The sequence below is a fragment of the Aythya ferina genome, assembly GCF_964211825.1.
Source record: "Aythya ferina genome assembly, chromosome: 3".
Taxonomy (NCBI): domain Eukaryota; kingdom Metazoa; phylum Chordata; class Aves; order Anseriformes; family Anatidae; genus Aythya; species Aythya ferina.
This window is the reverse complement of record NC_140298.1, coordinates 105628029-105653840: the sequence shown is the minus strand read 5'-3', so window position 1 is coordinate 105653840 and position 25812 is coordinate 105628029. Positions and strand designations below refer to the sequence as shown.

Sequence of the window (25812 nt, the reverse complement as noted above, 5' to 3'; positions counted from 1 at the left end):
GGTACTCATAGGAAACACCGAAATTGTCCTTTTGAGGATAAGCATAGAACACAAACTACTTAATGCCATCTTCATACAGCACAAGTGTAAGTGTCTGAGGTCATGTCAGATCTCTGAGTCAGTATGAACAGAAATCAGATGTTTGTCCACCTCTACCTCATACTTTGAAGAACTTGGCTTGACACACGAGGAATACTGTTCCTAGGTGTTGTCATTTTGCAGCTACTAACTTTTACAGGTGAAAATGCCTTTTTTAAGCACACATTCTGAAAGGAGGAAGACATCTGTATTCCACTTCTACCCTCCACATATCAAGCCTGTGCCTGAAGACAGCTGACTACAGCTCTTCTGCCCTCTTTGCTGACTTCTAATGCACACTTAGTCAAGCATGCAGAAGAACAACATTGGCATTACTGTGTCACAACGCGCCTTTTCCCTGTCATATTGGTTCACTTTGGAAGTCTAGTGGGAGGTGTACCTTCCCATGGCAAGGCAGTTGGAACTAGATCATCTTAAAGGTCCCTTCCAACGCAAACCATTGTATGACTACATGATTTGTGGAGGCCAAAAGTTCAGATCTGGACTTCCCTGCAAGGAAGGACTGCCAACGCCCAAGTCAAACAAAACCTATGTTTTAACATTGATATTTGGAGATTAAAATTGGAAAAAATCAAGCCTAGTAGTAGCTCCATAGAGTTTAACAGGAGCCTTATCAAGCACTACGTATTTCAGTCTTTCCAAGACCTGCTACGGTGTGAGAGGGCTAGTGGGAAGCAGAAACAAACACACTATTTCCTCCTGTGTACGCTTTGCATTTTGCTAACCTAATCAGATGAAGATAAACACCTTGCAACACAGTGTATAACTGACGTCAGCTTTATTTGTGTGCTTGGGATGATGTCAGCACCAGCTCTGCAACTACACTTTAATCTCTTGAGCAGAAATAAATGCAGCAGCTAACCTATTACTTTCCACAAGCTGCTGCACCAAGATTATTTTATGTTTCCCCCGCAGGCTACAGACATTGTGCAAAGGTTGCAGGAGATCCAGAACAATGGGATCTGCTCCTGTACTAAGGCTGTGCTGAACCATGTTTTTTTTTGTGTGTGTGAGGAGTCTAAATGAATTTTAATTGAATAATAACTAGAATAAGTAACACCTCACAGCACACAAGTCAGGCTCATTCAGACCCTTAAGAAATGAATTCCAGGCTCATTTACATCAGTGCAAACAATATGAAATTATTTTCTAAGGATTTACACTGCTATCACTGAAAATACATTTTTACTCCCATTTAAATACACTCACCAATATACTTAAAACTTTCCAAGCCAAATATGGCTGAGAGTTTCAAACTTGCGTAAGGCTTCGGGGGGGGGGGGGGGGGGGGGGAGAATCAAAATTTCAAGCAGATAGGCGCTAAATAAGCTTAATTCAGAAGACAAAAGCCAGAAATGGGGGCATGGGGACGATACCAAGAATGTAACAAGAACATGGGAAAAGCTAAAGTCAATGCCAGAACTGGTCTAGTTTAATTTTTATTTTATTTTTTCTAAAGCAATTCTCCTCAGTTGCGTTTCATGTTCCAGTGGAATTACACCATACTACAGGTCATTTATACCCTGCTTTCCTTACGGTTTGATTTCAATTTGTCTCATTGTGTTACCAATTTTCAACATTTGCTTCTACTGAAAGAGTAGGAAAGTTACAAGTTAGTTAAGTTGTTAGCTATACCCTCTCTTATTAAATTAGCAAGTTTTTCATAGAAACCTTAGACAAAACTTTAAGCATAAAGAACTGATCATTACTAATTCTTTTGGTATTCATTATGTTATTAGTCACAGGGCTCACTCATACATTTCCAAATTTTAACATAATCATTTCAGGATGAGTAGTAGTATTTTGCCCCCCCCCCTTCCCAATAATTTTTCCTTGACATCACATTTCATACCCTTCATCTCTGCCAGGAAAGTGTGGTTTGGTGTATTAGGGGCTTTTTTTTTTTTTTTTTTTTTTTTTTAAAGAAAACATAGGTTTTCCAAGGTTGATTCATCTCAAAGAATGAAGTTTTAAGGGATTTATTTATTCCCCTAAAAAGATGCACATCTCAGTAACACAAAGGGATCAGGTTATATGACATCATGGTGCCAAAGAATTATTTGTCATTTGTTCATGCAGTCCTGAAGAGGAGGTTGTAGCCTGAAAACACTAGTATTAGTACTAACAAACTAAAGAAGTCAGGGTAAATTTAAAAAAAAAAAAAAAAAAGAGTAAAAAAAGTTTGTTTTGCCATCTGTTTTATTTTGATTGGGTTAGAAGAGGGGTCATAATCTGCAAAATGGCATAGTTCATGTAATCTCCTTTCCATCCTGCAAAATCAGCCCTTTCCCCTGGGCTGTGGGGTAGCTGAGCCTGGCCCACGGCCCCTGCTCAGTGAAACTCTGCACCTGAGTGCAGTCACTACCCAAGGCGAGGGTCAAACAGCACTGGGAAAGCTACTAAGACATTTCTTCAACATGCAAGTCCTGTATCCGTGTTCCATGAACAGCAACCATGCAGCAATAAATAAACAGAGAGAAAGAAATCAGCTGTTTGAATCACAGATCCCCTTCTCAGGTTTCACTCTGGGGATGAGGAAGCTCAGGAAACAGGGCACCCCTTCAGCATTTCACAAAGCTGATTGCAGCTGCCAGAGGATTCCTCTGCTCCAGCACCAAGAAAGCTTTTCCCTCCAACATAAAAAGCTCTGCAAACGAGCAATCATTAGTCAGCCACATTTTTCATATAATTACTGGCAGTGAAAAAGCAAGCATGCAGGTTGCTGTAAAATAAGGTCTAGCTACTTCCACCCAAACAGAACAGAAGCCGCTCACATAAGTTTTAGTGGGGGAGATGGAAATCCTCAGCATCCTCCCCCCTTCCCTTCCCTCTATGACTGATTACAATCTGCTTTTTTTCCCATAAACCACATTTATTGTGGGAGTTTGATTTGAAAGAGTTTCAAGTAATTTAAACTTTGGCTGCAGGCATGCAGATCATTTAAAAACTGATCTTCAAGTGTTTCTACATGTTAATAACATTTCTGCTTGGTGCTATAATCAACAGTTTTAATTCTCAACCTATCAACCAAAATACTCAATATGTGCCAGGAATTACCTGGACTAAAATCATGTAGCACAATGCTAGACAGCCTGATGGTAATCCCTGTACTGGCAGTTTGGGTGCAATATTCTGCTATTTTGGAGTGGAACAGGTTTTTTGTTTGTTTTTTCTTTTGGCGGTGGACATCTGCTACCTATAGCTTTTCTTTTTTCTTTCAAATTATACAAAAGCCAAAACCAGATAGCATCCTGGTTGAAATCACAGCGACATTCAACTGGTCTTTCCTTAATGGGCCAAGACTCATCTGTTTTGTCTAACATTGACAAAACACTATTATTTCACATGCACTTCTACATAATCTCACTACATACATCTATAAATTATTAATCAAAAAGAATGAAAATAGTAGAATCTGGCCTTGAGTAGGAGACAGTAAATTAGGAGGTGTTATTTCAGATCCATCCTTTCTGGAACTGAGAGGTAAATGCAAGATACACATTTTTCTAGATCTTTGGAAAGTGGAAGTGCTAGCTTGCTCCATTTCGGCATGTCTCTATCAGTGGAAGAGCCTCACATTAACAAAAAGACATAGCTCTCACTGCATTTCAATGCCCTCCTAGAAAAAAAAGAAGTATATGGACTTGACAAATGGCAGGGACATGCCAAAAGAAAATAAACAAAATAAAAGCCAGTTTCATTTATAGCAGACTGTAAATTTTTTGATGAAAAGGCTTACAGTGTTACCTTGTAAATAGAAGTGCTAAGCTTTCTCAGCTCACAGGTCTGGCAAGAGCTTATTAGCAGCACAAAATATAGCAGCTAAGCGATCCTAATAGAGAAAACTCCTGCAGCACCTCAGACCTAAAGTAAGAACATCTTTCACAACTGAAATTTAGTTAAATATGCACAATTTTATTTATTGAAGAGATTAGGACAAAAACATTAAACCAAATACATGACAAAGCACCAGAGGCAGTAAAACCCCACCATGCACATCACCAATCTTTCCTCCTATAAGGTACTTATAAAATAAAAAAAAAAAGTCCTTCTTGACACAGCACCATCTTCAGAGTGTAAAAACATTACTCCTTTATATTCTTAGTTACCAAAATAGAACCAAGGCAGGTCAGCTGCAGCTAGCTTTGTCTCTTGATAAAGAACTGTGAAACATCCTCTTGAGAGTGGGACCATAACTTTCCTGCAAGGCAGGCAAATAGCATCCATACGTCAAATGCCAAGTAGCTGTACGCACATGCCACATACTATAATTAAGCACAAATTCAAGTAACATTTACATACTACAGAGTCCACATGTACCTACCCAAAAAACATGACCACTTCACAAAACGTATACAGGCAGTAATATCAGAACAACTGAGGTACTGGAAACACAAATATTTATGCCAAGAGATTTCAATATCATACAGCAATATAAAAGCAGTAATAAAAACATTTGCCAGTCTAAATCAAATAAAGCTATCTAGAAAAAAAAAAAAAAAAAAAAAAAAAAAAGCTAAATAAAAAGTTATTTAGGGACAGAAATACCTGAACAGAAAAGAAGTGTGTTAACTACAGCATGTAACATGTCATCCCAAGTCAACCCGTAATTGAAGTACTGGCTTAATACATCACTACTGTGACATTTTCTTCAATAAATAGAATAAGTCTTGACAATACAAAAGGTGCATATTACTGTGTATGTTTCAAGAGGAATATCTGTAATATAAATGTTCAGCTTATTAATACCCTCTTATTTCTTATTCTGGACATAAACAAAAATCAAACCCAAACAATTCTTTTCCCAAGTTGAGAGGAATTCAAAGAAAAAAAAACAACTCACAATACTCTTCTTCAATAATAAAGAGCCCTCTATTTACATGTGGGCCAGTCAGGTAACGAAGAGATCGGTTCTCAGATAAAGACATGATTAAGGGCCTTCTGCCCTCTCTAGTCATATACGTGCAGCATGGCAGATATGGAAGCCAGTATCTCATATCTTTTAAACAAAAAAAAAAAAAAAAAAAAAAGTCACATAATTTTCTTTTTTTTTTTTTTCTCTCCTATTATAGCAGTAATGCATCTGGAAGTTCGAGTTATAATAGCTTCCTGCAACAAACCATTTGACACAAAACAGAACAGCTTGTTAAATGACAGTTACTTCCCCTTAAGGGAACAAAGCATTAAAATGTCATTTCCTGACAAGAATATTAAGTAGTTTATTTAGAAGAAATGAGTTGAAAATAGCTATCAAGAGACATGAACTGAAATTTTGTTTGTTTTTAGCACCCACTTTTCATGTCCATCTTTGTGCACCTAATTTTTTTCTTAAATTAATCCCATTAATTATTAGACATCCGATTAAAAAAAAGTTAGCCAATTGTACTTTCCCTGAATAATGGCTGAAGTTAAATATCTAACAGTGCGATGCCAAGATGTGAGCTGAGGCAAAAAGTTTCTATTTGTTGTGAGTTACCACTATTTTTTAATGGAACAGAAACAGGAGTGATACAGCTGCACCAGAATTGGCATGTGCAGTCTCCTTGGCTCCAAAAAGGTGAGAAGCTACAATTGCTCCATGCTGCCTTTTCTCCTCCAAATCAATCTAACCTGATAGCAAGCTTCCCCCCACCCCCCCAATCTGTCCCCATGCTACATTTGTTATATTAGCTCCTTGTGGAGGTTCCTTCTCAATCCGAGGACCTCTGAGTGTCTTTTGCTACCAAGCTAGGCTGATGCAGGATGTGATTTAACACCGTCAGGAAGGGCTCCTTCATGTGTCCATCTCCAGGTTGTGTACCTTCTGAACACCAGTCTTTGTGCTCAATTAAAGAATGGGTCCAAATCTTCTTCCATGTTGACATCAGGCACCAGCTGATCTGATACTTCCTTAGCACCATATCCTGAATTAGATACATTAAAATCTGTAGAAAACCATGGATGGTCCAGAATTTCCTGTGAAGTCAGCCTTTCTGATGGCTCCCGACGCAGTATGCTACGTATGAGGCATTTTGCCTTGGGGGATAGAGTTTCTGGAATGTTAAATTGCCCACGCCGGATCTTGCTGAAGAGGGAACTAGGCTCAATGTCATGGAAAGGATAGCGTCCAACTAGCATGGTGTAAAGCATGACACCTAGACTCCATACGTCCGCTGCTTTGCCAGAGTAGCTGCCATTTGTGTTCAAGATCTCTGGACTCACATAGGCTGGGCATCCATGCTTATCAGAAAGAGAGTCATCATTTCCTCTTAAAATATAAGCATCTTCTAGGCTTTCCAATTTCACTCTAGTCCTGCAGGCAAAAAAAGAAAAAAAAAAAAAAGAAAAAAAGGAAAAAAAAACACACAAGGTAAGTAAACAGCAAAACACACATATTCCAGGCTGTTACAGTTACACAATTGCAATTGTAATAAAAGTACTCTACAAAATTCAACAACTGCAGAACTGCAACAGTTTAGATTCCCACTCACAGTGCTTATTATTACAGGTAATTGATATTGTCTCTTCTATACCAGTTAAAAAGACACATAGGGAATATTGCCATACACACAGCTACAAGATTTCAATTACACCTGTCCAGTAAATAAGCTGGTAAGGTCTTATAAAAAGAAGTTAACTGCTACATTCAAGTCTTTAGTAATGTTTCTGTAAACATGATTTCCAAGAGGAGACACAAGCCTCAAGGTTGTTTGTTTTCTGCACTCCAATCATATGTAGGACTCATGACTAGCCCTAACTAGACAATGTTGTTTTGACACTTTCACACTGGTGAACAGTTACTCGCACCTGTATTTCAAAGTTTGATGTGAATAAAAACTGTCACTCCGACCCTAAATAATCCTCTGACCAACCAATATTTTTCTTTATTTCAGTATTCAAGAGCAAGTTTGACAGATTTTGGTCTTCCTAAAGAGATCTTTGGGTAAGGGAGATCAGGCGAGCTGAATACAGAGATGAGCTTATCTACCCAGCCAAACCAGAAGAGCTTCTCACATTGAAATGAATGGAGAGAATAGCAAAGGGCTTGCACAGGGATGACAGGAATGCTTTATCTAGATTGCACACTCCTTTTGCCTGCAAAGTGTTGTGAACTTGTCATTGTGCTGAAGTAATTATCTCTGCAAAAGGATTTTCTTCCATTATAGATATCACACAGAAGCAGAAAAAAAACAACGCCAAAGCTGCTTGTCATAGCATGAGTTTTACATAACCTTTCTTTCCTCTTAATTTGGACTGCAAGCGTCTGTAGCTATATTTAAAAATCTGTCCCTTTTAAAGGCATCCAAAAGGATTACCAATTATCCTTTAGACAATATGCCAGCAATAGTTGGCTCTAAGAGCAGAATGGGTACAACGCAACAGGATTTATCCAGTGCATCTGGATAGAAGAGTAACCTAGCAGCAGTGCAGTCTTCCAACAACTTGGGGATCACAGCTCAACTGAGGGCATTTCAGTCCTCTTTCCTCAACCTCATGGGTCTGTATGATCACTCCTAGCCCTGTGTCGTGGCCATACTCCCATACCACAGACATTCACAGGCAATGCCTGAACTTCATCCCAGAAAACAGAACTCACATCTCTTGACTAAAGCACATCGTTTAATAGGCATTAGAACAGACAAGGAGAGCCCTGTTTCTTAAATGTTTATTGAAGACAACATTGCTCAGGCTTGAGTTGCAAGACAGCTGGGCCAGCTTTGGCTGAGACTTGGTTCCAGGGCAGCTCAGTGCTATTTTCTTTGAACCAACAGAAGAGCATTTTACTCCATGGAGTACTCCAGTGGCAACTGTGCCATAAACTCTCATAATGACACTTGGACCTTTTCAACAGCTAGAGATGTTTACTAGCAGAGGTGAAAGCCCCTTTGGCAACATGCCTTGAATCAGGAAGTCATAAATACAGAATGCAGGATACCTGGCTCCCAAGCAGTGTGTCCAGGCAGCTCCTTCTCACATTAAACAGGCCAGCGTTTTCTCCTCCAGTGCGGATGCTGATGGGGTTTGTGCAACACACCTGCTTCCCGATTAATTACCCATTGCCAGCCTAACAGCAATTCTGGGGATGGACAACTGCTCGTTAGCACTCAGACAATACCCTATAGCAGCAATACCTCACACAGGAAGCTGGCTGTAAGAAGAAACTAACTGCAATTATCAAGACCACAGCAATTTCCCTCTGTACACAGCTCAGAGGCTCCAAAATGGGAGAGTGCCAAGGAGAAGGGTTTTTCCATCATGCTCAGCCCTGTCACGTTCCCACACCTGTCCAGCATCAGAAGCACAGCGAGGAGAAATGTAGAGTGAAAAAAAAACACATCTAGGAGGACAGGGAACAGAGAGGAGGAAATGGAAGGCAGAGGCATGACTTGTGGTTCATTTGCACTGCCCACCTCAGTTTTTCCATAGAAAAGCATGTGTGGTAATAAAGCGGGGAGGCCAACTACTCAAACGTGCATTAAGTCACTGAACTGCCAGCCAGGAAAGCATCAACTCACTCCTGCTACCAGCAGCAGGCAAGGAACGGGGCAGGGTATGCTATTTATAAATAACTTGCAGGATGGAATTCACCCCCACACACACTCTCTTGCCATCCAAGTGTCAACAGTGCAGGGAAATGCTGCTTACTCTCCTATCTTGTTTTACGTTTCTGAACATTGCCAAAAAAAAATATTAAAGAAACAGTTCATTCAGCAGCTTGTGTATTAAAATAAAATTATTTTATTTCCCAAATCTTGCATTTTCTGTAATGGATGTAACACAGAAGTGGAAGGAGTGGATTGCAATGTGCGTTTAAAAAAAATGCTCAGAACTCATTTTCTCCAAGAAGAGAAATCATTTCTTGCTAGTAAACCAGACGCAGAACACAAAGGCCATATCCCTGCCTTGATTTTCATGCAAGGTGCTGCATTCTGCAGCCGGCAGCCCTCCGCGCATGCCACGTCGGGTTTTGTTTAAGCAAGCAAATGGAACAACAGCTGGCCCTTATCTGCCTGCTCCTCCGTAATCTGCAGCCAAATGAAGCAAACACTCAACCAGGTTTTTCATCCTGCTGAGTTGACAGGCTTTGAGGAAACAAAAGGTCCCAAATCAAACAAAAACACAACCTTCAGCTCTCCTCATCCCTTCTTGCCAGCCCCCAAGACCTCAACCAGTAACACCCTTGTGTTTGAGGTAAAAAGCTGCAAATCAGCTCCTTGACCAGGCTGCACTCCAGCAGGGGTACAAGCCCTGGAGACTCACCTAGTGCCCATACCCTTCCTCACAAACCACAGTCCCGTATCTGCTGAGCTCCTACCTGACACATAACACAGCCCCAGCAGGACACATAACACCACCCCCTTCCCAATTACCACCAAAAGCAACTGGGATGTTCTCATTTTGTTGGAGGGTTGGGTTGCTCTACAGAAGGTGACAAAGAAGGCACTTGCAGGCCTTCTGTGAGCAGAGCAAAAACACCAGAGGAGCACATCACAGTCCTGTGCACAGCACTCGTCAGCTTTTGCTGCTGAAGGCCCTGGCTGAGCTCTCCTGGACTCTTCACCATGTCCCAGAGCCAGGGGAGACCCAACCCAGCCTCTCTTCCTGACAGGTGACTGCACACATCTTGACCTTGCATACAGCACACAGGCTGCAATCACAGACCAGCTGAGTAGCATGCCATTGTGAACTCTAAGTCACTCCCCTTTTTTACAGTCATTTCACAGTTTTTTACGCAATTGAGAAGAAAGGAGCAGCCTGGCTGAGGAGTTGCTATTTCCCAGTGCACAGCACCTCTGCAAGACAGAGGTATTCCTGGATTCCAGTTCTGGTTGGCCTCCCATTTCTCCATATTTCAAGCACTGCCTAAGAGAGCTGGGTTTTCTGCAAGTCTGAGACCTTTCTTTTCAGGATGATGGGATGGGGGGAACAACAGGAAAGAGACGATCTAAATACAGAGAAATGCACAGACGCCCTGGATGAGAAGCAGTCTTCCTTTCTACCTCCTCTCTCAGAGGAAACACTGAAATAAAATACCAGGAAAAAGAATAAAAGCCAACAACAACAAACAGACCCTTAAAAACTGCAAGTAGCTTCTGAGAACACAGAACCTCTGCAGCAGAGGCTCGGAAGTGTATCCAACTGCAGCGCAGACAACCCTGAATTTGGCACTTGGCAGGCAGGGGACAGACTCAAAACCAAATGCTGAAATGTGAAATCAGTCAGCTTTGAAGCACTTCTCATCACAGAGCAGAGAAAGCACAAACAAAAATCATTCTCCTTATTAAGAGTCGCATTTCTAAAAAAAACACCTCTCATTCTCTACATAATTAACTCACATCAGCCAGCTGAAGGACCCCCACAAGAGAAAAGTTTTCCAAAAGCATCAGCATTTGAGGTCGACCATTCAAATGGTTGCAACAAAATTAATCCCTGAAGTTGAAATGTAAGCTACTGCCAAAGCCGGATGAGAATCGCTTTGTACACATACTGTAGGACAACAAAGACTTTTGTCAAGGCTTACGTAATTACAGTACATAATTTCAAGTTTTAATGTAGACCCTGAATAAGCACTTGGAAAAAGAGCATTATGCATCTATCAGATCATTGATAAAACACTGCATTAGTCTAATGCATTAAAAAAAAAAATACAACCCTGAATCATGGCTATTTAAAAAGGGGAAGCTATTCTGCCTATGAATGCTTTCCCATTACTGGTGAATGAAACCACAGAAGTGCAATCAGAGGGCAGCAGCAGCACTCAGACGGGAAATGCGTCTTTGTCCCCATAGAAACCGTCAGGGAAACCCATGAAAAACAATACCACTCTGAATTTCTTATCAATATGCCATTCATTACTTGACTACATTCAGACTTTGCTCTTCAGTAATGTAACAAAACCTAATCAATTAAACATCTTCCAGAAGATTCTTCAACGCAGCCTCCTCAGTTAGCACCCGTTTCTGGCAGACGGCTTTGTCGCATGTACTACACTTTTTTTTTTTTTTTTTTTTTTTTCCAGGGTGATTCACATTATTCCTCCCTGCAGAGCTCAGGGGTTACTGGCAAATTACTCCCTTGCCTTTTGACACTGAAGCCAGGACTGTAAGAACCCGCCATTCACGCTTGCTCCGCTCTTATTCTCCAAAAGCAAACACAATTTCCATACCAGAATCAGTGGAATTATTCAGAAGCCTCTAAGCTCATGAGGCACGGGGGGGAAATATATATAAAAAGATGGAACATTTAAAGCAGAAATGCTGACTGAAAGTCTGAGTGTTTCAGAGGAAAATATCTCCACTGCACTGAATAAACAGTAGTAAAGGAGCCCATGCCTGAATCAATGTTGCTTCTACAGTTGCTTCTAGTTTGTCCTCAAAGCCATTTGATAGAAAATAGCACCTGAACCACAGCTGAGCCACCGTTACCATTTTGGGAAAAAAAACTGCAGACCGAACCCACAGTTTGAGTCCAGCAGCATCCTTGAGACATCGACCAGATCAGCTGCTTTTGGAAGGAGGCATCCTGCTTCAGAGCCTCCAGGCACACCACCCACTTACTATTCAAGTTGGGTCAAAATGAGATGATCCAGATTTACAGATTCTATACAGCAGCCGCGTGCCTCCAGAGATCAGAAAACAACTGTCATCCAAATTGGAATTGCCATCCAAATTGCCATTTTACTGATATGACTGCAGGCAAATATATAATGGCAACTTCTGAACAGAAGAGGTGCCTCACAGCAATCCCGCCTAAATTAGCCTGCCCATAAAAAACAAAGGCACCCAGGCCACGCTCTCTCATATTTCAACGTTGCCCTGACTGAGGCCAGAAAAGCCTTTCCCTGGGTGGAAGCACTCAAGCCATCAGCAGGAACCCGTTACTGCCCAAGAGATCAAGGATTGCTCCTGTGTGGCCAATAATTTACAGGTCATTTAATCAAGGTCAGTTGCTAGCACCCCGTCACAAAGACAAGATGAGCATGAATGCAATTATGCCATCAGGCAGGAGAAAAAAAAAGAAAGGGGAAGCTCGACACTGGAAACAATTCTCTTTTGCTAATTGATTATTTTAACTAAGGGAATCTCTCCTAAATAATGCAGAAGCATGCTGCCTTCATGCAGCCGGTGAGATGGGGAAGGCAGCTAATGAAATCCCATGCGGATGATTTGTAGCTTGGTAGAAAGACTTGTCCTGAACTCAGAACTACCCTATCTTCTCCCAGGGCAGTGAGGCATGCAGGATCAGAGGGGAAATGTTATGCCATCAATTCAAATCCTGCTCCTTTCACTGTTAAGATCCCTTCCAGCGCGTAACGGCACGCAGCCTGGGAGTTCACCACACAGCATCCTACGCAGCTCCAGTGAAAAAACCTGTACGGAGGCTGTCAGACAAACTGTCTCTCGCATAATGAAACAGGCTCAAGGATACGTTTCAAAAGGCAACTGGGACTCGCAGGCAGTCAAGGTTTTACAGGATGAACCTTGTTCCTAAGGGAAGATTCCCTCACTGGTACTTCCGCAAAATGAGGAAGCCTCTAAAAATTACATATCCCCACCCACCCTTCCTCCGACGAGATCCTATCCTGCCCCATATCCCCTCGCTGACATGCAGGATCCAGCAACTTAGGACTTTTAACTCATTTTTGGCTGGTTTACACTTAAAAGAAAAAAAAAAAAAAAAGCAGATCACCCTCCCGCACCCCTCCAGGTAGGGCTGGGGCCCCCCAAGACCTCTGCCCTACAGCACTTGGCCAGGATTGCTGGGAACAGCCTGTCCTGCATGACACGCACTTAGCTCCTTCCACACCCTTATTGCCTAGGGTGACAACACACTCCCAAAAAAGCAGGCAAGAAGGGAGCAATGTGTGTGTGCCTATGTTGGGGTGAGGGCCCTGAAGTCCACTGCAGACCCTTTCATAGAAGGGCTCAGTTACAACCCTTCAAGGAGGCCATGATATGATAAGCATCTGGCTCATGGCAGCTACTTTACCTCTCTTTTATCGTTTTAGATCACATGAAAGGTCAGTTTTAAAAGGCTCTGCTGTCAGCTCTATGCCACGTTCACCATCTTTTTTAGGTCTGTTCACATGATAAAGCTCCATGGGGAAAGGAGACAAAAAAATATATTTTGTGAATGGAACTGCATGTTGCCAGAAAAGCCCTAGACTTTCTCAGCCCACAGTGGGTGCCCTGCACCTCTGTGACAAAGCAGATCCATTATTTTACAAGCTGACTTGCAAACCTTTGCTGAGATGTCTGTAGTCCATCTCCAAGCCATATACATTACTAAAAAGCAGGTGCTTAAGACTAAATATGCCCCAGGTTGGCTCCTGTTTATGGTCTCCTCCTTTTCCCTGTCTCCCTAGCCTGAAGTAATTTCATAGTGTGATAACAAGGACAATTAAAAAGAAAATACAGGATAATTTCACTGTGGCAGTCCATGACAGCTGCCCCTAGCCAGCTCAGATGCCTGCGAACTTCCTCAGCCTCAGCTCAAAAATGAACACCAAGTATCTTGCACCAAGTCTCTGGATGGAGCTTTTTAAGTCTTCAAAACAGCAAGCTGGTGAACTCTCTGTGCAAGATGTCTCAAGAGTCATCTGTTTCCAAGGACTGCAGAGTGCCTGCCCTCAGAGAGAGCAATCCTGTGACAGGCATTTCATGATGGGCACCCAACCATGCCAACTACATCTGGCGACACAGCCAATGTGTAATGTGCAGCATTCATCCAGAGGTGCCTTTCGTAAAGTCACACAGGAGTCCAGAAAGCCAGTGTGCAGTCCAGTGATGGGGAGAAATGTGACAGTTCCTGCAAAGAGCCTGCCAGAAAGCTGGTGACCAGAATGCAACAGGTCCAAATCCAAAAAAAAAAATGCTGAGCTGTCATAAGAAGTGATTCGGGAGCTTGCCAACACAAACCAGCTAAGGATACAGCAAGGAAAACTAGCCAGTGATTGTGGCAGGAGAGGCTGAGCAGCACATGAAGGCAACCTGCAGCCCAGAGTAAAGGCAGGACCCTAAGTAGGGCTTCTCTCCAACTCCTTGCAGGACTGCATCCCCACACCACCCTTCACAGAAGGAAGAAAAAAAGTTAGGTATTCAGCTACAAGTAGTACAATAGTGCTACACCACTCATGGTCACGCCAAAGGACTTCAAACAGACTTAGTTCCAAGATTCACTTGGAGCTCAGTCCTCACCCCAGAACCAGCCAGCAGCCAACTCTTCCCTGGCTTTTGTTTCATTTATGACCTTGTGCACAGCACTTAACCTCTATGACTCTGCATGCCCTCAGGAGGAGATTTACACACTTCAGAGGGCTGGTGTGATGATCAACATCTACAGATGGCCTCCTGCACCCCATCAGGAAGGGGGACACAAATGCAACAAAACTCAGTGTGCTGATCCCCAGAATGCCAGAAATCAGGAGATTTGCAAGCAAACCCCTTGAAAGCAACAAAGAGCACAAACCTTTCTGTAGGGGACAATTGTCTAACTGCTCCATCCTCTATCTGAAGTCTGATAGCAGAGATTTGCTGCCTGTAATGGAATTTGCCTTCCTTACCATATTCTAGTAAAAAGCAAAATAATAATCATTTTTAGTCTGAAATTTGACCTATAACTTCACACTATTGAAGAAGTGATGCTTATTTGGTCCTGTGGCACCTTTCCTCTCCTTTCAGGGTAAGGTAAAGTACTTAAATAACAAAACAGATGAAGACTGCCATTATTTGTAATTCTTTTGGTATTCAAACACCAGGACCAGGACATTAATTTACCTGTTCTCTACTGAATTTTAAGTAAAACAGCGAGTTCCAACACCAGGGGAAAAAATGAGCTGACTGCATTACAATTTGACAACCGAAGGGGAAGAAACTTACTGCTAACTCTAAGAAACTGAAATGCCTACTTGGACAAAGGTGAGTACACGTATTCTGTGTTTCTTAGTGGGATCAGGTTTGTATCACAAGGATTGCAAACAACATAACTAGGTCACCTTAAAGCACCATCCAAAGCTGAGAAGTTCTAGAGGGAAAAAAAGGATAAAACAATTCTAAGAGCATCAAATAAATGTTATGCTAACACAGGCTTTCTAAGTTGGTGGATTGCACTGGCTGCATTCCCCTGGTGCACAGCAAAAGGTGTCAAATGATATTTACTTTTATTGAATCCCACCTGCCTACCATTTCTCATATTTACTCAAGGAATACAGGGAAATTATGATATCTAAATACCAAAATTATTTTAATTTTCCCTTCAACAACTATGATGAATGTACAAGGTCTTTAAGCTTCAAATATTATGACAGCTAATATTTTAATATAATTAAAGGCTTAAAAACACACTACAGAAATTAATAATTCCCTGACAGCAGGAATGTTCATGTATTAAGAAAGCCATTGGAACAACCACCACAGAAATGCTTGATTTAATTCTGAGATCTTTGAGGTGGCTCTCTCTCAAAGCATCTGCTATATATCACACTGATGAATTGCTTTATTAGCTATGCTGTGGCTAGTGCTATTTTTAGTACAACCAAAAAAGCCCTGCCCATTCTGCGACATCATTATGGGACACCAGGAGAAGGGCAGAGATGCTCTGCCCAAAGGCCTACTGTGAAGGCAGACTGTAAAAATAAATAAATAAATAAATAAATAAATAAAAGCTTAACAGGAACAGAACAAAAATAATTAAAAAAAAGAGTCCCAAAAAGATAAGCAGCAACGCTGACCTTAATATCTAGGATGAGAAATCATGCATGGAAGTAGAAAACATACAAAAGCATGTTTTAGCTCATCTCCAGTATCTTGGATTCAAATTTTAGTTAGAAGTTTTTAAATAGTCCAATTTTCAAATAGTCAAGAATCCTGTAAGTACTTTAAAAAGTCTGGTGAGATTCAGCATGGCAAGTAAGTGTTTTCCATGTGTTCAGTAATCTGAAAGTCACTGCCCTCATTTAATGGATGTGCTGCTGCTTGCTAACCCAGTCTTATGAAACATTTCCAGCCATGCGGTAATGTCTTAGAAGTTCTGCTTCATCAAGATCATTTGCAGGTTTAAGAAGCTTAACTCTGAAATTTCAATACTCTGCCTATTTCACATATAGTTTACAAATAATAATAAAAAAAAAAAACAAAACACAAGCACAATCCCTCTTCTTCCACCCCCCCAAAACAAGACCTCCCAATCTTTCTTTATATGAAGCAAACAAAAACAAAACATAAAAGACCTAAGGTGCTTGCCAACAGCACACATCATTTTCATGGAATGCAATCTTAAAAATTTCTGCAGTTCAGAACTAAAGGAATCTATAAAACAAAGTACACTGAAACACAGATTGTTTTGTTTCCACACTATGGAATTCTGTATTTCATTTTAAGTGCTGATGTATTTACATACATGCAATAGCAAGATGTAACACACCATCACAGTCTAGCTTTGATTTAGCACATCAAGAAAACACTGCTAGTAAGATTGGGACCCCTACAAAATGCTCAGCACCAGCAGCCTCCAGCATTTTTTTTCCTACCACCTTGCTTCCTGGTTCATTACCGGTATCGCAAGAGCACTGCAATTTGCAACATCCAAATAACATGCATTCTTCGCAGTGACATCAGCAGGAGCAAAGAGCACTCCTGACACTAGATCAAGATCTTGAATCTTTGCAAATTCCATCTGTAGTTTAGATAACCAGAACGAGGTGGGAAGAGTTCCCATGCCATATCGTACCTGTCTGCAAAACTCCACGAGTTCTGACTTCATATTCAACTACCAGAGTAGCATTAGGATCAATGGAAGGAATACGTGCTAAGAAATGCTTCGATTGATTTTCTTTTTTAGACAAATGGAACTGCCTCCATGTATCCTTCATATTCTCTCTGACTCTTGCAGTCAGTCTGGCAGCCCATAGCTAAGAGCAGACAAATCTTACTTAAAAAAAAAAGTTTCCATTCATATGTTGCCTGCATGCTGGATTTCCCATCTTTTTTTTTCCTAAAATAAAGTTGTGAGTGTTTAATAAGAGAAAGTTTCAAATCAGTAAGTATTAAAGGCTTGAAGAAATAGGAAAAGAGCTACTGAAAAAGACCTCCACTGAGGAACAGGTGTGGAGTTCACAGACATTTCTTAAAACATCATTTTCACCTTTTTTTCTTCCTCCCTGGATCACTGCAGGTACCAAGGATCGTTGGATTTTGCAGCACCCTTACCACAGACACTCCCACAGGCAGCAGTTTCTGAATGCAAGGCTGCTCAGCATGCGGGCATCGCCGGCAGGCTCACCGAAACACTAGTTCAGATGGGTGTGAGCAAAGCACAAAAACCTCCATGAACCCGGAAGGACCAGGAAGATTTTTCAGCCTAAATATAGTAGCAGACAGAAAGTGATGACTGATTACAGTCTGATGATCAGAGCATGTGAAAAAGCCAGTCGCTGTTTGGTTCTATTTCCATCTCCCGCTATTTAATCTCACTGCATCTCCGTTTATTTAGTGGAGAAAGGATTACAATACCTCTATACTTACAAGTCAACAACACATCCAGAACAAAACCACATTACTGTTATCTTAAAAATAACCAGCAAGTCGTATTTGATCTTTAAAATTAATTAGTGGATAATTAGAAGAGACTGTTCAAATGTGAGTAACTGTGTGATATTGCAGACGAGTTATGTTAAAAACATTCATGAACGCAAACACTACTATTATAGTACGCACCACTCTTCTTGGGTGGCTTCATGATTTGGCCTCATGCCGTGTGTTGCATTTAGTTCCTAGTAAGCATCAGGGTAGGAGTTCAAAAGTATTCGGCACGGCCTGCGTCTGCTCCCACTACATTGCTCTGAGCTCATTCTGCTCAGAGTGGAAAGGTAGTTCCAGCCCTGTCCTTCATACAAAACCACACAAGTTTATGTAAAAGGCCAAGAAAAAGTCACTTTAATGTTAGGACATAATCAGCTATAACAGAAAACAACCCCACCTACTTGAAACAGGTTCCCTCGTTATCTACATCAAAGATGTCATAACGATGTTTAATTATTAAACTCAGTGTAAAAGTTGTGAATGTTTAGTTTACATGTATCTGCTTTGAATTTCTCTCTTAACGGACATTAAATTTGTTGCATTTTAGACTTTCTTATTAGAAGAGGAGGAAACAGTAATCATTTACATTGGGGCTACAGTAGGAAAACAGGGAATAGCTGTGAATTGCCCGAACTGAATTGAGAAGTGAAGAGATTCCTTTTACTTTACTGCTTGTAAAAAGATTAAAAGAAGTTCATTTTGGAAAAATTGGCTTTTACTAGGTTAAGTAAAGAATATTTAAATAGGATAGATGTTGCCGTTTTTATTTTGAGGTTCGGAACCTCTCTTTAATGACTTAAGTGACAGAAAACTAATAGACATTCTCAGATCACCATCTTACTGAGCCTACAGAAAACCTGTTTGCCTCTGTTTTTGTTTATAACCCTGCAAACAGCCCCAAATGGAATTGATAAGCATTGGTTATTTTTAATGAAGATTTCTAGAACACTTCACTCTGCAACAGTTTGAGCAAGCTTTCAAACACTTCATAGGATGGAACCAGAAAGGAAAAAACACCTCCCCATCCTCTACCAAGACATGAAGAAGCATAAAGGGAGGCTCTGTCCTCATTTAATTTTGTCTTCCGACAGTCATCTCCCAATTTAAATTCCTCTGTGAAATCCTGACATTACTCTGGCAGCATTCATTTCTCTGGTGGTTTATGTGGAAGTTGCAAGCAAATACATGATGTAATATAATTAATGAAAACTGGTAACCACAAGGAAAGAGATGTGAAGTTTCCACAGGTTCAACGCTATAGCTATGGTTCAGCATCCGAAATAGCACTTCAACAGCGTATACCTAGAGTGTATACCACACTACTTCATTCCCTGTCTTCCACCTCCTTCCCCAAATCATTTACCAGCCAATTACTGAGCAGGGAGAGCATGCAAGGAGGAGATACAAATAAAACCACCACAAAAAAAAAAAAAAAAAAAAAAAAAAAAGGGTAGTTTCCCAAGTACCACAACAGTTGATACTAAAAGCAGGTAAACACACAACAACAAGGCAGTTTTAGTCTTAGTATGACTCCTGACCACATAATACCCTTAGAAGCAGCCTCCAGACTCTTCCAGCACTGGAAGCAAGAAGCTGTCCTCAAAGTGGTCCTTCAAAGCACTGGTGGCCCTTGCCTCCAACCTACATCAGCATTAACCACTCCACTGTTCTTCCTCTTCATGTCTCCTCACTGGTATGAGCCATTTCAGTCCCCAGCCCTCTTTAATGTATCAGTTCTTTTACTCCTTGCCTCTTTAAACACCAGCTGTATTTATGCTAGCAGAGCTCCTACACCAGACATCTACGCAGAGCCTTCCCACAGGAGGCATCCCCTTCTCTGGAATGAGGGTGCTCCTCTGGGTGGAGATGCAAAGACAAGACACAGATACAAACAACTCTCTATACTTACTTTACTCCTAAGCCAGAACGCAAAATGGCACATCCATCCCATGATCAGGTTGCAGAGGTAAGTAAAGAAAGTGAAACACCTTGTGTACCACAAACGAACAGTATAGTGACCACAAAGAACACAGCATCCTGTGAGTCTGAAACTGACCTCAGGCTCCCCCCACCTGTAACGTCATGGAGGCTCTTACCTTTCTTCATCCTTGAAAATAAACTTTCGCAGCTTGAGATCTCGCAGTACCAGTCCACCATCATGGCAGTGTGCAACAGCGGAAGCTATTTGATAGAAGAGTTTGGCTGCCTCTTCTTCTTTAAGCTTCTTGCAGGTACGAACAAACGAATGCATGTCCCCATAGCTCCTTTCAAAGAACACATACGCTTTTGTCTCCCCAAGAATTATTTCAGTAATTTGGTTGATATTTTTATGTGCAGGCAGACAAAAACATGGTGCTAATAACTCCTGGTAGCAGCCAATATCAAACACCTGCAGGAACAAGGACAGTAAAGCCAGGGTTAGCACTATGAAGGACAGTGAAGTTAGGGCATATCTAATTCTGTTAACAGCACCACCTCTGAGTACAGTTTATGCTGCTGCTGAAGCTGTACCGATGTAAACAGGATGTCACAGGCTCACGGCACAGAGGACGAGACAAAACAGACTGTACAACCCCACACAACAGATACACGTAGCCTTGACGGAAAAGGCTAGCGTTCAAAACTTGTAGCAAGAACAGTTTCATTAGCAAATAGCTGATCAAATTTAGAATGTAATCTGAATTAAGCTGTAAAGACCAATGACATGCAGAGGCGGTTCTAGGAAGGAAGCTTGTTTATCTTCTATTTTGCATCCAAATAAACTCATAGAGAACATGACCAGTAGCTTTGTGTTGAGAGAAGCTGTCAAATTAAATCCACCCTGATCCACACGCCTCTCTCTTGATTTTATTAACCCATTAAAGCTTTCAGGATTTTCTGGTTTAAAATATCATCTATCACTATTCACGTTTACTTCCTGCATTTCTTTCATTTCCCATGAACAGCAAAGTCACTTTCACTTTCAAAGTCTCAGTTTTACAATGGCTGTTTATAAGATCAGAAGGACAACAGGGGAAATAGCCCTGCCTGTTGGAGCACAGACAAACACCCTTCAAAAGGCAAAGACAAAAACCACCCCAAAGTCTCTGCCTTTCAGTCAAGTGCTCCATTAAAAGCGAAGTGTCCCTTTAATAGTAAGTATGTTATCACTGATCTTATGAATGAGCTGTAGGAATTAAAAAGGCTGCTGGGAAACCCAAATATAAAAAGTTACTATAATCTAGTGATGACGAATGAATCAGTATTTGAGTCAATTGAGAAATGCCCATACTACACAAAGAAGAAAGACTTCATTAACAAGAACAGAAGCCAGTGTGCTGAAAGAGAGTATAAGCCAAGTATTGATGGGAGCGATTGTTATTTTCAGTTATACCTGCTCCAGATGCAACACAAAGCAAGGGATTAGCATTTCCACTAGCATAAAAATTCTATCAATATATAACTCACTCTCTGGTGTTTTGTTACTTTGGTAAAAAGAATTTAAGGTGGTCATGTCTCATTCTAATTGAACAAAAAAATGAAGAACCAGTGAAAGTATCAAACCGATCCGTTTAAAATGCAATTGTTTTCCTTCTTTTTGTATCCCTGTAGTGGCTATTTGTGTCCTCTCCAAGAAGCAAACCTCCTTGCTTTCTTTGAAGCTTTATAAAGCATTGAGAACCGAGCATCAGAGATGCAGTTCAATACAAATTTACCTGAGGCTTCAAAACCTAAGCCTTTTAACACTTCAGAGTGCAATCATTAACTCCTTTCCCTGAAAAGGACCCCAAAACTGGGACACCCCCTCCTCACCCAGCTCCTTCCCACCACCCCATACCTGTGCTGCTGTACACCAGCACAGGCAAAAACAACCTTAAAGTCAGGCTGCCAAACAGATCCAACACAATTTACAGGGGGGGGGATAGATTAACACTGAGCCATTCTGGTGACATGGTGAGCCAGGGAAGCAGAACTGGGGTGGGGAGGGGGTGTTGCTAAAATCCTTGGTGTGTAAATCAGTCCAGAGGAGAATTCATTGACATTTGGGTCTCAAAACTAATACATTGCAAGTGAATGGCTCTACTACAAAGCGGCTGCTATAAAATAAAATTTAAGCAGGAACATTCATGTAGCTCAAACCCTCAAGTGAAAAAAAAAAAGCCTTTCCAGAATTCTCTTCTAACCAGATTATCCTGATATAAATTAGTTATATTTTGTGGTTCTGGGGTAAGGTAAGTAGGTCTGGATATGTATCAGCACTATATTTGCAAGTGGGGAGATGGGAAGTGCTATCACGCTGCTACAGCCTAAAATACCTTTTATAAAGGGCTTCTTTGTATCCCAGCATGTAAGATCCCTGGCCTCAATTCAGAGAATGTCCAATAAGCTGCAGTTTGATTTAGTTCTTGCTGGAAATTGGAAGTGAGAAGTTACCATTGTCTGGATGCCACAGAGCCTCGAAGCAAGTAACGGCATCTGTACAGGCAGTGGGTGCAGCCAAATGAATCTTGAGAATCATCAGTATGTGTCTGCTATCCAAACCAATGTTTGTGCAAGCAATCTCCAAGAGCATCTTCAATAAGATACCAGAGAGCAGGTCTCTTAGCCGGAAGGCTACTTGACAAATACTAGTCATGATACTGCAGGCATTTTAAAGAATGCATTAAATTGAGTTCAGGGCTGACAACTGCGTATTCACAAGCTGGCAATTCAAGCTAAGATCATATTTTGGAGCCTAGCTAGAAGTAGTGCCTTGCACATACGGAAAAACTGACACTATTCAAATGTCAGGATCGGTTTAAAAACATACTGCTTAAAGGGAGGAGAAAAAAAAAATCAAGTCCACCCTTTGTGAGCTGCAGTCATGCTGCTCATACTGTTATCAAAACACTACCTTAATCCTGCAAAGCAAACAGGAAACAAAGACGAGCAGAGCCCCCACTTTACTACTTGCTATGCAAGTTCACCTATAATTTCACGCAGAGCAGCAGCTTTGTGGGATCTGTTTATTTCATGAAAAGATGCCAATGTCCTAGAGTGCAGCACTGTACTGCTGCACTGAGCAGGGCTTTCATTCTAGAAATTCTCATGTTCTGTTTCAGTTTAGTAACAAAGCATTCACTTCAGCATGCAATATTAGTCCTTTGCAAAGTCACAGGCCCTTTTTTTCCCCTGAATAATCACACAAAGTCCTAGGTTGCCTTAACATCAGGTTTTATAACTCAATCAATGAGCACATTTAAATTGCCCTCTGAACTCCAGTCTTCACAAATAGCAAACAGGAGCAATTATTTTCACTTCCTTGCTACAAGCTAGTCCATAACTTCTTATGAATCGAGTACAGAAGTATGCGACCATCCGCAATACTACCATTAATCCCTGGAATGTGAAAAGTAGATGTATTGTACCTTTTTTCAATTTTGCAGTTAGTTCAACACGAGACGTTTGCTCAAGATAGCTACATGGCACAATTCCATATTTCAGGAACAATGCAAACACTGCAGCGGGTGTTGCAAGGTTGCAATGTGCTACGTAGTTATAAGAACTACTACTGGGTACTGCCTCGGTTTGCCTGGCATAAGTCTGGCTCGCTACAGACAATGAGAATCGCAATTTAGGAACAAAGGAAAATATTCCCTCAGCCCGAAAGGAGAACATCCCTCGACAGGCGTGCACGCATGGGGGTTTCTTTCTCCCACTGCTCACCTTTGAATAGTAGAAGCAAACTGGGAGGAGGCTCAGCAAAGCAGACAGGCTACAAAGAGTGGGATAGCTATTTTGTCTGCTCTTCTGAAAACCGTAGGTGTGCAGGTTTTGTTCTTGCTGAGTTGTGCAATGGGGGAGGATGCTGTTTGCAAACAACCTCCACGGTGAGGGAGCTCAGGCTGCTTAATTCGATGTGGATTTTTTTAAATCACTTTTAAGACAAAGCTGATTGCAACCACCACCCCCCCTCCACAACCTCCCCCATACCCCAACTCACAGAACACGGGAGAGGGGCAAAAAAAATCGAGGAAGCCGGCAGGTCCCAACACCTTAAAATTAGCTGGGGATTCCCTACTCCATTTTGAAAAGTGAGAGTGGGGAAGATGAGGTTTTCTCCTGCACTGAAACTCCCTTTAAGACCTACTTAAAGCACGGCTCTTTCCAGAACAATATCCCCGGGGTAAGCGGCAGAACTGGCTCCCGGCCACCGCTATAACGTGGCCATTGTCTGGAGAGAGGGAAAAGTTACAGGATGCGCCTTTAATCCTGCCTCTCCTCCGCCTTTTCTTTTTTAAAGCTGGTCAATAACCGAACCCCCCGACCTCCTTTAAAGCCCCAGGAAACGAACCCGCGGCAGCAGGCTAAGCCCGGCAGAGGACGAGGAGAGGGATTACCTTGCAAACCAGCTCCTCGCCGCTGTGCAGATGGACGGCTCGGAAAACGTGGTCTCCCTCGAGAGGCTCCAACAATAAGTATTTCCCGATGCAAGAAACGCAATGCGACAAGTTCGGGGTCTCCGGCGGGCTCGGCGAGCCTAGATTCGGGCTAAAACTCTGGCTTGGCTCGATGGACCGTATGGACGAGAGCTCCTCAAAATCCTGGGTTTTATTCCGCGGTCTCCCATATCGTGCTATCGTGATAGGGGTTGACCTTTGTATGTTCATGAGTATGGAGAAAACCAGCCGAGACGCTGCACCGGAGCCCTGGCGTGGAGCGCGGTCCCTCGCCCGTCCAGCTGCGGCTGCCTTTGTGTGCCGGGGAGGGGGGCGGGAGCGGCGGCGGGCGCCCAGCCTCAGCGCCGCGTCCTGGGCACAGGGAGAGAGCGCTCAGCCCGCGGCCCTTTGTTCCCCGCCGGCGGCCGGGCGCGGAGCGGTGCGGAGCCGGGCTTGGGGCTGGGGGGCGGCCGCCTTTCGGCCGCCTCTCCCGCTTAGGAGTGGGGATAAAGGGTTAGGTAAAAGCACTGCGCGCAAGTGTGTGTGTGGGGGGGGGGGGGCGCCTTTTCTTTTTTCCTTTTTTTTTTTTTTTCTCTCTTTTCTCCTACTGCGAGGCTGAGCAGCGCTGCCGCCGCCGGGCTGTAGATGGCGTGGGAACGCCGCCGCTGGGAAAATGCCCCGCGAAAACAGCGAGGGAGCGAGCGCTGAACTTGGAGCGGGCCGGCCGACAAAAGAGCGCACGGAGCGGAGGGAGGCTCCGCGGGGCCGCCCCCCTGCCGGCCGAGCCGCGCAAGATGCGCGGGTGCTGCTGCGCGCCCGGCGGCCAAAGGGACCCGGCTGCTGCCAGCGGCGCGGCTGCTCCGGGAAAAGGGGAAAAAGTGCGACCCCGGGAGCGGGGAGGCGAATCCCAAGCGCACGGGGGGATTTGGGGCTGGGGGCTGAATGGAGAACAGAAACACAAAGAAAGAAAAAAAAAATAAAGCAGCGCTGCGAGAACGGGGCCGGCTTCTCACTGCGGGGAACGGAGGTGCACTAAAGGACGCTTAAAAAAATAATTAAAAAAAAAAAATCAGCAGATTGTATTTATTTTTATTTTTTTTTTTCTCCCAAGGGGGAGAGGGGAAGGGATGGCCGCGTCGCTCCCCTTTCAGCAGGGCATCGTCTCCCCCCCCGCTTCCATCTCCCGGCGTATTAATAGCTACTTACGTGGCGGGGACGCTGGCTGCCTCCGTGCCTCGCTGCCGGCCGCCGCCGCACGCCCGCACGGTGCCCAGCGCGCAGGCTGACTGTACTGCCCCGGCACCCCCGCCCGCCCCGGCCCGGCACGGCCCGGCCCGGCCCCGCCGCCCACCGCGTTCCGCTCCGCCCCGGCCCGCCCCGGCCCGCCCCGGCCGCCCGCCGCTCTCAGGGTAAACAAGGTGAGACGTCCTTCCGCGGCACGGCTGTGCTGAGCCGAGCCGAGCCGTGCCGGGGGGGCTGCTCGCATCAGTGTGCACCAGTACGGCACCAGCGCGGAGCTGGGAGCCGCTCCCCGCTTTTGTCAGGGATGCAGCCGGTCTTCCTTCTCCCGGGGTTGCCCTTGCGGTTGAGGGGGGAGATATTAGCTAATTAATTTTAATTCATAATTATTTCCCCCAAATAATTAAATACACCTTAAGGAGGAGTCCGGCCCCGCCACCCGGGCATTACATGTGCCGGCGCCGGAGCCCCAGGCGGGCGTGGGTTTTGTTTCCCTTTCTTTTCTCTCTCTCTCTCTC

The 25812-nt window shown here is 43.0% G+C and overlaps 1 protein-coding gene across 2 annotated transcripts; it reads right to left on the bottom strand.

Annotated features, from left to right (window-relative positions):
- Window positions 1–3993: 3993 nt before the first annotated feature.
- On the bottom strand, window positions 3994–25333 carry TRIB2 (tribbles pseudokinase 2). 2 transcript variants are annotated; one of them, XM_084516292.1, is made up of 4 exons: window positions 25262–25333; window positions 24017–24427; window positions 19754–20046; window positions 3994–6391 (listed from the first exon to the last, which is right to left on the bottom strand). In XM_084516292.1, exons 2-4 carry the CDS (start codon window positions 24284–24286, stop codon window positions 5923–5925), a joined length of 1032 nt encoding a protein of 343 aa, XP_084372418.1. In that variant the 5' UTR covers window positions 24287–24427; window positions 25262–25333; the 3' UTR covers window positions 3994–5922. The 2 variants fall into 2 exon arrangements, with proteins under 2 accessions (XP_084372418.1, XP_084372419.1); XM_084516293.1 differs by having other exon boundaries at window positions 24017–24548; window positions 25262–25316.
- Window positions 25334–25812: the final 479 nt, after the last annotated feature.

Bases quoted from the DNA above. Each gene is read 5' to 3' on its own strand.
- TRIB2 (XM_084516292.1), bottom strand. From the start codon at position 24,286: ATGAACATACAAAGGTCAACCCCTATCACGATAGCACGATATGGGAGA. The intron at 20,047-24,016 runs GTAATCCCTCTC...TTGTTCCTGCAG, and splicing joins GCGAGGAGCTGGTTTGCAAG to GTGTTTGATATTGGCTGCTA. The intron at 6,392-19,753 runs GTAAGAGCCTCC...TTTTGCCTGCAG, and splicing joins ATTTTCAAGGATGAAGAAAG to GACTAGAGTGAAATTGGAAA.